Here is a 12,051-nt window from a genome sequence, read left to right as displayed (position 1 = left end):
TAAAGATGCTACAATTTATTAAAAAAACAAATAATGCATAAAGAGTGTAATATATACAAGTAATATTCTATCATTTTTTATGTATGTCGGGTCAATGAACGTTTAAAATCTTTAATGATGCTGGCGTTTCATGGGAAAGTGGTACGGCGTATTTATCGATTCATTGGTGCTTAATCATCCATGCTCTCTCGATGAGGATTCAAACCGACTTGTCAAACTTGACCTCGACTTTTACTTTCGTACAAGGTCTAGGACGTCATTTGTGGTTATTATCAAATTCTTGTTTTAATGACGAATCAACAAATTTTCCTCTCTATTAAGCTCTGAAATAATATTATTTACAATGTCATAATGACGAAAGACAATAAGTATTTTATAATCTTTAATAAGAGAATTCAATCTTTAACAAACATTAAGTTCCAGTAAACTTATATATGACCGCGGATAAGTTTTCTTTATATTTCAGCTTACCTTTAATTAAAAGAATAATAATTTCCTTAAAGAAATTTATATGAAATTGAAGAAAGACAGGAACTTAAACTATAAACATCATAAATACAATTTAGTAAATATAAATTGTCAAGAGATTTAACACCTGAGATAAATTTTTTAATATCTCTATTTTACTTTTCTTATACTTTACGTTTTTTTGTATACATACGATTACTTTCGCGCCGTGCCGAGCATGTCATTAATAGCACGTTGCCGCGTTCGAAAAAGGATTACCATGGCTCAACACATTCCAGTAAAAGCTTCTGAAATTTGTTTTAGTCGACGGGCGCGGTTTTACTTTCACCATTCGAGGCGGGAGCATTCTTCGATGGCGGCACATGTACCTTTCTTGTATCTCTTTCTTTGCGATGACTATGGAAAGTAAACCGCATCTGACACATCGGGGTCGCAAAAAGGATGTAGGATGACGGAACTGCGAAGTAACACGTAAGCGACCGTCAAGGATAATGCGAGTGTTTCCTACTTGTGTAATCTCAGTTGGAAAAGTCTTACGAGTATAACACGCAAATATGACGTAGCTTACGTAGCGTAATACGTTAATGATAGATGGAATGAAAAACGCACGTTCGAATTATTCACAAGTGTATACAACCGCGTGCGAAAATACTTTCTTTGTTCATAATAAGAAGATTAATTGTTTCATTGCAATGCAGATCAGCCGAAGAACATTTTATGCAACGTTAAATTATACTCTTCGCGATATTTTTCTACTACGTACCCTATAATCAAACAACAATAATACAAGATTGTAGGATAGCAAGACTATAATTTCTTATCTAGTCTTACTGATTTCTCATTTTTAGCTTTACCACAAATTTTCCAAATTTAAATTTGACTTTTTAGAGTGTAAGAATTTTTTCTGAAAATATATTAGATATTTCAGTAACAATTTTAGCATTATGAGGAGCTGAAAAGTGATGATTGATGAAAGGAGGCGGATTTAAGGGGGATATACGAAAAGAGAGAACAGCGAGTGGATATTAAAAGCTTCGTTTATTTCTCAATTTCTTTTATCCTTTTTCATATTATGAATATAATAACGATTCTTATCACGCTTTGTCGAAAGTACATATTATCATCGGAACATCGAGAATGTTGGTCGAGAACACCGGAATGAATTCGATCGACTTCAGCATTTCATTTTGCCGCGGTTTCTGCTCTGCGCCAAATTCCACTGTGGTGCAACGAACCTCGTGTCGATCGAGTTCTTCCGGAAAGCTCAAACGCAACCTTCCACCTCGATACATATATTCTCCTCGCTCACTGAATTAGATCGAATCACATTTCCGTTTTCTATCTAAATTCCTTAAGCATCTCTCTCTCTATTTTTTTTCCTTCTCTCTCTCTCATCGATTAGGAAGTAGACAAACGTGTGCGGAGCGTTTCGACTGACCTAAGCGACCTATTTGCGGCCAGCGTAATCTAGAAAAACGTACGCGGCCCTTGTAAATGTTCGCGATCTCTCTCGTATCTTCCTCTTAATGACTAAAACACCCGAATGAAGATCGAAATAACACACGAAGAAACTGGAGCATGCAAATTCGAACGTGCGCGTGTGTGCGTGTATGTATGAGTAAGTGTGTTTTTGTTGCGTGTCTGCTATATAAACTGCTTTCTAAAAAGTTGCGTATCGATAAAACGGATGTTTTCCCGAAGTACATCCGCCTTTTTTGGAAAGATTTCTTTTAAAAATAAAACGGAACAAATTTTATAGGAAAGTTTATTTCTTTCAAACTGTCTTAAATCTTAATTTCACACTTTCAGAGATTATACGTGTTACGAAGCTGTGGAAATTATTATTTCACAAAACTTTCCACAGCTTTGTTATAGCATTTATACCATAGCTCTTTTTTGATAGAATTTATGTTTTTTTAAAGATGTAAGACAGTTTGAAAATAAGCTCTTTAATTTGGAACTTGAAGAATTGACAATTACAAATTTACTAATTTCATTTACTTTAAATGCAGCTTCATCTTCCTTAAATATATAATTTGAAAATCAATAGATAATTGAAATACAGTAATTCAATGTATAATATAAAGCTTAATTACTTTGCTAAAAACGAAATTTTCAATCTTCGATTTTTTTCGAGAATAGAGCTCTACCATTAAACTAAGGAATATTAAGTATATGTGTATAATGATTGTGTTGCTCGTATATTGCAGCTGATGTATTTCCGAAAACAGTGAAGTAATAAAATGGAAAGCGAATAGATTGTATCGATCGCGGAAAGAGGATAAAATCTTATTGTGGAAGTACAAAATTGGAAGAGTAGAAAAGGACTATAGGAATAGTTAAAAAACGGGCTTAGAACTGGTGAAATGTCCACTGTGTATCCGTAACGATATTAATGATTATTGATTAATATTAATGTTTTAGCAGGTACCTTTTTTGATAATTGAAATCTTTTATACTCTTTATAGTCTTTTATATTTTAACACAAATTTAGGATTAAAACAACTAATCTGAGTAAAGAGTATATATTGGAGTAAAATTGATATATAAATTAATTTATGAAAATATATATATATAATATGTCGCATCCCTTTATATGATTAAAATACGCGAAATGGTATCCGCAATTAGGGTTTAAAATGGGAATATTTGGCAAGAATACAATGCTATTTAAGCTGTAGCTAAATTTTTAACTAAGTTTGAATAACTTTTTAAGGAAGCATTTGTGAACAAGTTTTTCATTTAAAATTGAATTTCTTATTTCGATTCCAAACTACTAACCCTTCGTTATACTGTAGAAATATATTTTGTGTATTAATTATAGCAATTTAATTATAATAAAATTAATTTTTTTAAGTCAATAACACTGAAATTTGATTTTAAAATTATTTTCAATATTTTTAAGGTAAAGAATATGAGGCTAGAGAATATTAAATTTTAGTTTCCAATTAATTTCGGATAAAAACATCTGAAATAATTTTTAATACAAATAAAGGAATACAAATGAACATCTTAAAAATAATAAAAAAAACTTTAAATATTAAAATTTATATTAAAGATTAAATTAGGAAGCCCCAGAAATATAAGTGCAAACTTGAGAAATGATTCAAGACATAGCGATTCGCTGTTCATAAATATAAATATAATTCGTTGACTAGATGATGTAAAGCTTTGTAATAATATATATGTAACATGTTTGTTTTTAGCTCGCCCGTTAGGCCTTTGATAACGAAAAAAAATAACGCGTTGTGTACAGGTCCCATAATCACCGGATATCCTATAACCGTAGTTTTTTTGGTTTATTTGGAGATTTTTCCTTAGAAAAAGTCGAGGAAAATCATATTTTCTTGCACACTTCCAAATTTAATATTAGATATTTCCGTGTTTAAACTTCAAATAAAAATTCTATTAAAGTCTTGAAGAATCGAGAAAAGGATATATTATTTTTGTAATTTATGTAATTTGATCCCCCCACCAGGGCTCTTTAAATCAGTAGTTAATTATTCAAGAAATTATAGGTTTGATCTTTTCATCGACAGGAAAAATCAATTCCAAAGTAGCCAAGGAATTCGTAAAAATAATCTAAGAAAAACGACCGACGGTTGTGGCATACCCAGTATGTTATGTAATTTATGTGTATATACGTGTATATATGTGTGGAATAAATGCGCCCCGTGTTGTGCTCCATAACAAGAGTGGTGTTGGAAGGATCATCGAGGCGCTTATATAGCATGAGAATGAGTAAATCGAAGATAAAAGACTGGAGAAAGACGTATACACGATGTAACGACTTATAATATATAATTTATAGAAAAGCGAAAAATGGATCAGCGATATATTACCCTCTTTCTTTCATTCTCTCACGTTCTTTCATACTTTCTCTCTCTTCCTCTCCCGCACCGGCCACGAATCGGTAAAATTGCGACTAGAAATAAATATTGATACGCACTATTTGCCTCCTCGAGCGAGTGCATTTGCACAACGAATCTGCGACTCTGACTTTGGTCGCCGAGGCGATATATCACGGAGAAAAAGAATTCGCCTCGTGTATCATATATTTATTAATTAACATTATCCCACATATGAACCATGTAAAACGACATATTATATAATGCATTCCAAATGCGTATCCCTTCAATTATAATTCCCTTCATCAATACATGTAAAATCGATTTTTTCTAAAAATATCCAGTGAAATCGTCATTATACTTTCTCAATTTTTAACATTGCATATTTCTGCAAATGAATTTGAAATGAAGATTTTAATAAAATTTATTTGAATTGATTGAAAATAATCTTATCAAATGGTTCCTCTGAAATTTAATTTACAAAATTATTTTTTCTATTAGTTATTCAGTAATTATGTATTTATCGATTTTACTGATAAAAAAATGTATTTTAAATTGGTTGAGAAATTTGTAATGACAAGAAAACTTTAAAATAATCTATTCTGTCTATTTGTATTGTTATGAAATATTCATAATTGTTTACTATAAATTATGATATTTCTATTTATGTGTGTATTTTCATTTCTTTACATATTTTTTTTTAAATGTACAATGTCATAGTTGGATATTTTTAAAAATTTTATAATGAAATTAGATCACAATCGCATTATAATCATATATCCGTTGATGTGCTAAAAGCTTACCTTTTGTCTAGATAAATAATGAAAATAAATATTCTAACTTTAATAATAATTACAACGAATATAATAATTATAACATACTATTCCCTAAGTAAATAATTACTTAAATCTTGCGTATGTAAAAAAAATAACTACACAATAAAGCATATAAGATAAAAATATTGAATAATGATAGTGTTCGATTAATCAAATCATAATGAAAAAATTTATTTTTTTTCAAATCGCCTTAAATTCAAACCTCTAAAAAACAAAATATCACGGAATGCCTTTAGTACACATTTGTAACACAGCCTGTGATATATTCTTCATTAAAAAAAATAATGAACTTAAGATAATTTGCAAATAAGCTCTTAATTCTCAAATAACTGCTAAGTGGAATTATGATACTAAAAACTATTAGTATTTTATGATATCATAATACTAAAAACTGTATTAGTATTTTATTTTATATTATAATGCAATAGGTATCTTCAATTGTTTCGTTCTCTATTACGACTTTATCAATTTTTAAATTGCACAACTGAACGACGTAAAGCTTTAACGTAATAAGAACGAAATGAATGCACACCGAACAGAAAACATCACAGCAACGACGATTGCATAATCGCGTTGAAAAGGCATATGCTAAAGTCGATACTCGTAGCAGTAGCAGTACATCGAACTTGTTTCTCCACGCGATAAAAAAATTATCGCACACAGACTGCATATCTTTTAACGTTATCTAACCGCATGTCTAAGCAAGTGCGAAATATCGTTGTAGAAATACACACGCGCCATGATCTGGATAATTTCCGATTGAAAAGGCAACCGGCTTTTATCGCAAGAACAATTTTCCCCACACAGAAACGCCGTCATAAAGTAATCTTGCGCTCTCCGTTTCTTTCTCTTTCTATCTCGACTAATTACAGATAAAACTGTGCGTTGAAATAAAAACTTAAATAACGTCAGACGCTTTAGAAGGGAACCATCGCACGCAACGTATGTAAGCACGCCTAACACGATTTTGCAAAACCGCATGCGCGAATATATTAAGTTTAACGCGGAAGTTTCGCCGTGTAATTTCTTATTAATCCTAAATAAGCCCTTCTGCATCTCTATAAAATTATTACTTACAAATACTATAACACAAAACTCTTTCATTTCAATAGATTTTTAGTGGACATTTCATGGAGTTCCCGCAAATAATTTTGAAAAGCTATGTCTGAATTATCTATAAGAAAAGCGCGTAAAAAAATATCCGAATTAATTTTAAATGAACTAATAAAATTCTATTTTCAGTTATATGTAATTTCCGCGGGAACTCGGTCTAGGATGATTGTATTCTGGAAAATGTTTTTACTGGCTCTCTTAGATTTCTCTATCCCTCACAATAATTTCTAATTGCTAACTAACGACACCGATGGACGAAACGATTGACGAGTGTTCCCCTAAGAGAAATGTCATCGCATTTTGTTTAAATACTTATTTTTAATAATTCATTATTTCTAAGAACACACGTTCCTTGCTCTCCTTGATATGCTCGAAACGCGGCTCTCACTTTTAACATGGAATACTTTCAAACTTGCCTGTGCCTCCTTTTAGCTTCATTTTTCTCACTTTCTGTCACTTAAGAGATCATCTTAAAGAAGTTACCACGTTTTTATCTAAATTGTGTGATCAGAGAAGAAGTTACTCTTTATTCGATTTATGGTCCTAATAGCTTTATCCAGGATACATCCTGGCAATATTCTCAGGATTTTCTAAGGACATACAGACGTCTTAAGGACGTGTCTATGTTTGAAGAAAACTGGTTTCTTCTTGGTTATTTCCATCATTTCTCTTCTCTCTGCCTTTTTACCTTTTCTTATTTAAATTCAATTCAATTAATAAATCTTTCAAATGCTTGTATTCTTACTTTTATAATTCTTCGAATCTTTACATGTTTCTAAATTTACGTCTTGGATTTTAGTATTTTTAGAGATTGGGCTATAGGGACACCGTATATAATTATTTGCATTTTCATAGAAATGATCATAATAAAAACAAGATAATACGGAAGAAATCGAAACATTATGCAAACTTCTTCACTGATCATGCTTTTACATTTGTCACATATTGTCATCAGTAACGTCCCGACAATCCAACTTAGAAGCGTTTACTATCGTGTGTTTACATTCAAAAAAATTAAATTTTATATAACTTTACTTTGAATTTACCTCTTTGAATTTATTCATTGATGAAAGCTACGAATTAAAAAATGATTATTAATGATCACATGTTTTTAAACAGAATAGCAATAAAATACTCACGCTACGGAAAAGAAATGACGTGATCATATAATTCATTATATAATTAATTGTAATGACAATGGCAATTTGTCATTTTATTATATAATATATGTTATATACATTTTTAATGTATTAAATGTTATATATCCATGATTCTATAACGCGATTTATATTCCGTGTAATATATCATGATATATATTCCAATATATAATTGCACCATTTTATACTCTCTTTTAACGTGATGCGCTCTAAAACGTATCACATGATCATCAATCGTTTGTTCATACCGCAGTGTATTTCATCTTGCGCGATAGAACCTTGTTTTCATTATCACGTAATAAATGTATCACATACATCCAAAGTAAATTCAATTTGGTTTTCTCTTTCGGCGTTAATATTTGTCATTATTTGCTACATTTTTACTTCTCTCTCTCTCTCTCTCTCTTCTTCGAGGCACACCACGTGCGATATCTTCGCTAACGGCTGACGTTAGATTCGAGGCTGTCACGACCGAGGGAGGGTACAAAATGAACGAATATTCAGTCTATGTCAATCACATCCGTATTTTCCGCTGATCCCTTTCGCTGTCGCAATTTCCGGCGCAGCAGGACCGATTTAAGGATACTGGATGACCTTGGACCCGCGACATCCGGCCGCGGGATATTCTGCTACGCCGCCTTGTGCCTCTTTCTTTGCTCTCTTCTCGCCGCGTTCGAACTGGGACTGCCCGAACTACCGCCTCTCTCGCAATCCGCTGTCGGCACAGGTTTTAGTTCTCTGTAAAAGTACACGCGTTGAAGGATCCCATCGCATTCATTTGCAAATTTAAAATGACGCAAAAACGTCGGCTGTATCGCGAAGATGATATAAAGTTTCGCTGATCCAACAATTTATACGGAAGAGCCGCTTTTTTACAAATAAGAAAAATCGCATTGTATATAATTTACATTTATTATTATAATTAGTATTATAATAGTATATTCCGTAAGTAAGAAATAATACTTATATAGAATAATACCGATCGAATATTTCTAATATCTTTATAATTTATATTCTTAATGTACACACTGTTCATATAAAAATAATGCAACAATCTTTTTTGCAATTCTTTAAATTAAATTTACTGCATTATATTAATAACTAAAAAAATTGTATTCAGGAATTTTATTAATTTATTTTATATTTTCTGATTTTTTTATAATTAATAAATTTGCTTTCTTAGTTACACAAAACATAAACACATGGAGATATGATGATTTTCGACTTACTCCTTTTTGCTTTCAAATGCAGAGTTATATTAAACTATAAAATCGTACAATTCAGTTTTTTTTTTAATTTATGGTATTTAATAACCGTAAAGCCAAAAATATCAAACCATTTTATTACACTCGAGTTTCCCGAAACATTTTCACAGACGTTTTACATCTATAAATCGAAAAAATCCGATTAATTTCAATGAGGCAATGGTACTATGTTATTATTAATTACTCACCTATAATTAAGTAATTCTTCATCATCAGGCACTCTGGATATAAGATCGAGGACCTCGTTATTGGGTACGGAGTGAGGCCTGAAGATTTTTCTAGAGAATTTATTGACTCCCCAAGCGAGAATTAAATACCGGACAGGAATAAAATAGAGCACGACCGCCCCAGCAATCGCCAGAAGCATTGCCAGGTAGCTTAAATAGGGGATCGTGAAGTTGAAGAGATTCTTCACTTTCTCGCAAAGACTAGCTATATAACCGATCGAGTTCTGGACTGTTTGCGTCACTTCTTGAATCGCCTGTAAACGCTCCTTCAGACTTTTCTTCTCCTCCTAAAAAATCATTGATAGATAAAATACGTAGAATTTGTTGCTTAAACATTAAAAAAAAACACACTGATTTCTGAAATAACATTTAGATGTTTCTTAATATTTTTCGATTTTTATTTATTCAAATATATTTAACGTGCAAAAATTAGCATTAAAAAAAGAAACTGATGATTGCAAAAATAAAATTAAACCCATTACAAATTAATACCAAAGACAAACACATGGATCAAAATTAAACAAAATATTTAATCCGATAAAGACTGGCCCAAGAAAAATTAGTAATATATTATTTGTGCGGTTAACAATGTTTGCAAATTAATTAATTAGCTTTCTGTATTAATCGAGTCAGTTTCATATGACATTATCTGTTCTTATATCTTATCTAAATGCGATACGAATATACCGTTAAATTATAATATACGACGGAACTACGCTGTTGCTCGTAAAGATAACATCTTTATCCGGGCACTATTGTGATTCATAGAGCGTAACGAGATGCATAGAACATCCAATGGCGGTGCTTAATTTTGAACAGTATGGCTTATTTCTAACACAAGAGACTAATCTACGTTAATTAATTTGCATAGGTTGAAGGTTATAGCGCTAAATAATTATTCGATGGAGCACAGTATATGATGCGTAAATGAGAATTTGCCATATACAATTTATATTATTATTTTGTAAATCCAGTATGAGTGTTGCTTGCACCATTTCTTTAGCCATATTAACGAATCGATGCAAAAAACTTTTGTAGCAGTAAATATAATTACGGTATAAATGGATGATGTTTTATATATGTTTTATTTGATTTTTTTAATAAAGAATTCTATAATTTGCGACGCGAATAAATTAAGAATTTCGTAATTTTCGAAGATATAGTAACGCTCACTTTGTCTTTGTCGTCCTCGTCATCGTCATCGTCCCCCGGTGTCGGCGGGCAATCGTCGGACCCAATCTCTGCATGATCTTGAAACTGCGAAGTTGCGTATATTAAAGGTGCGCCCGTTACCACTGCGACCTGTCCGCAAATCCAATGATTGAACCCGCTCCTTTCGCCGGTAAGCTGACAGGTAGCAAAGAAATTCGACATGCAGCATTGCCAGTAAAGAAAGCGGAGGTAACTTGCACTTATGCAGGGATCATGTCAGAAAATACAAAGTATGTATAAAAATATACAAAGATTATAAACATATATAAAAAAGTACCACAATTTTTGTTTCGTTTATGAGATGCCAAAGAGTAGTTTGGAATAGTTGATTTTTAATCCTACTGTGTCACATGAATCCATTTAAATTATTTTTATTTACAAGAACTCTGTAAAGGGTCTTGTATTAATTGTATGGAAAGTTGAATTCCGGTGGAATGAATTAGTTTTCACATATGATGTAACTAATAATATAGTGAACAAAAAATGAAAAGTTCCATAATAGATAGTTTTTAAGCTATGGTGTATCAAAACTGAATTATGTTAAATATAAATAATATGCCAAACACTTGTGCTCACATTTTTTTATACATACTTAAAAATTAATCATTATATATGGAGTCTTTATTGAATCGATGTATCTTTTGTTCATCATATTATAAACTACATCTAAAACTAACTCATTTCATTAGAACTTAATTTTTCATATAATTAGTGCGGGATCCTTTCGTTTTTAATATTTTTAAATAATTCTAGAAGTTTCTTTTTCTTTCATGACTTTTTATTTTTAAATAGATTTTTGTACAAAATAGATGGAAAAAAATGTTTTTTTTTACCAAAAATGTATTAAGATTGAATATGATGTTTATATCCAATCCCGAGTGCACAGCAAGATTATCATGATAAAATTTTTTCTTGAAATTTTTCATAGAATTTTTCAGAATTTTTTAGAATTTCTGAATAATTTTGTAACTTTTTAGAACATTTCTCGGATGTTTTAACAATTTGGAAGTGCCAAAAAAGTTTACATCTCTTTTAGAATTCTTCGTATGTAAATTCCGAAATATTCTAATATTAAAGTAAGGAGGGCATCACAGACATGCACGATTTAGTCTCAATAAAAAGTGTTAAGAGAGAGAAGAAATTCTTCTACAAAATTACATCGCAAATGGGATATGACATTTTTACATATATAAGGATTCCAGAAATGATGTTACAAAATAGCATGGAAATATTTGATAAAGAAAAAGAGTATATTTTATTCATTTCTTATAATTATTTATGAAAGGCAATAGAGAGCGAAGAATAAAGATTAAAGAATTAAAAATAGACTTTTTGAATTATAAAGAATAGTAAGCGTTTCATAGCATAGCAATTAATAATTGGAATCATCCAAAACCACGCGCTAGAAGTAAATCAAGTTTTAATCCATTGCTCAAGAAATTAAAGATACTAAAGGCTTTAGATTTTACAACTTAAAAGATACATCGCATGCTACGTAGCAAATGTGCACTCGATATTATTGGCTTTAAAAGCCAATGTTCAATAATAGTGTTTAAGTTTTCACATATCATCAATTATATTAGTTTAGAATATAAACATGCGAAAGAGTGCCGGATTAAAACTTTAATAAAACCAATAACAAAAGTGACGTACCAGATAATACTTTAGAAGAATCAATAATGCCACGCCCGGTATCATATACGGTTCGAAGTAGTAACATCCAAGAATAAAAATTACCAGAGCGAAGATGCTCCTCATCTTGCTTTCCCATTCCCAGCAGCTCCTAACCGTAGGATAAAGTAAAAAATAGTATCATAAATAGCAGCAGTGACATAAACTGTAGAATTTATTTCAGTTTAATCCAATATTTCTCTTGCCATGAATATATAGAAAGCACGAACTACAAAATTTGTTTAGAATATATT

The 12,051-nt window shown here is 31.1% G+C and overlaps 1 protein-coding gene across 7 annotated transcripts in view; it reads right to left on the bottom strand.

Moving 5' to 3' along the window:
• Mctp (multiple C2 domain and transmembrane region protein) overlaps positions 1–12,051 on the bottom strand; it is a 40,269-nt gene that overhangs the window by 12,059 nt on the left and 16,159 nt on the right. For 2 of the 7 annotated variants that reach the window (XR_001940384.1, XR_001940385.1), the window contains exons 6-9: positions 11,780–11,909; positions 10,088–10,261; positions 8,876–9,201; positions 7,807–8,160 (exon numbers count right to left, since the gene is read on the bottom strand). Coding sequence is in view for 5 of the 7 variants with exons in the window: in XM_018516141.1 (XP_018371643.1) it covers positions 8,052–8,160; positions 8,876–9,201; positions 10,088–10,261; positions 11,780–11,909 (739 nt within the window). In the remaining 2 variants the exon portion in view is untranslated. Of the gene's footprint in view, positions 1–7,602; positions 8,161–8,875; positions 9,202–10,087; positions 10,262–11,779; positions 11,910–12,051 lie in introns of those variants that run through there. The other 5 variants (XM_018516141.1, XM_018516139.1, XM_018516140.1 and 2 more) reach the window with 3 other exon arrangements.

Source organism: Trachymyrmex cornetzi, unplaced genomic scaffold (genome assembly GCF_001594075.2).
Source record: "Trachymyrmex cornetzi isolate Tcor2-1 unplaced genomic scaffold, Tcor1.1 scaffold61, whole genome shotgun sequence".
Taxonomy (NCBI): domain Eukaryota; kingdom Metazoa; phylum Arthropoda; class Insecta; order Hymenoptera; family Formicidae; genus Trachymyrmex; species Trachymyrmex cornetzi.
This window is presented reverse-complemented; position numbering and strand designations above follow the sequence as displayed.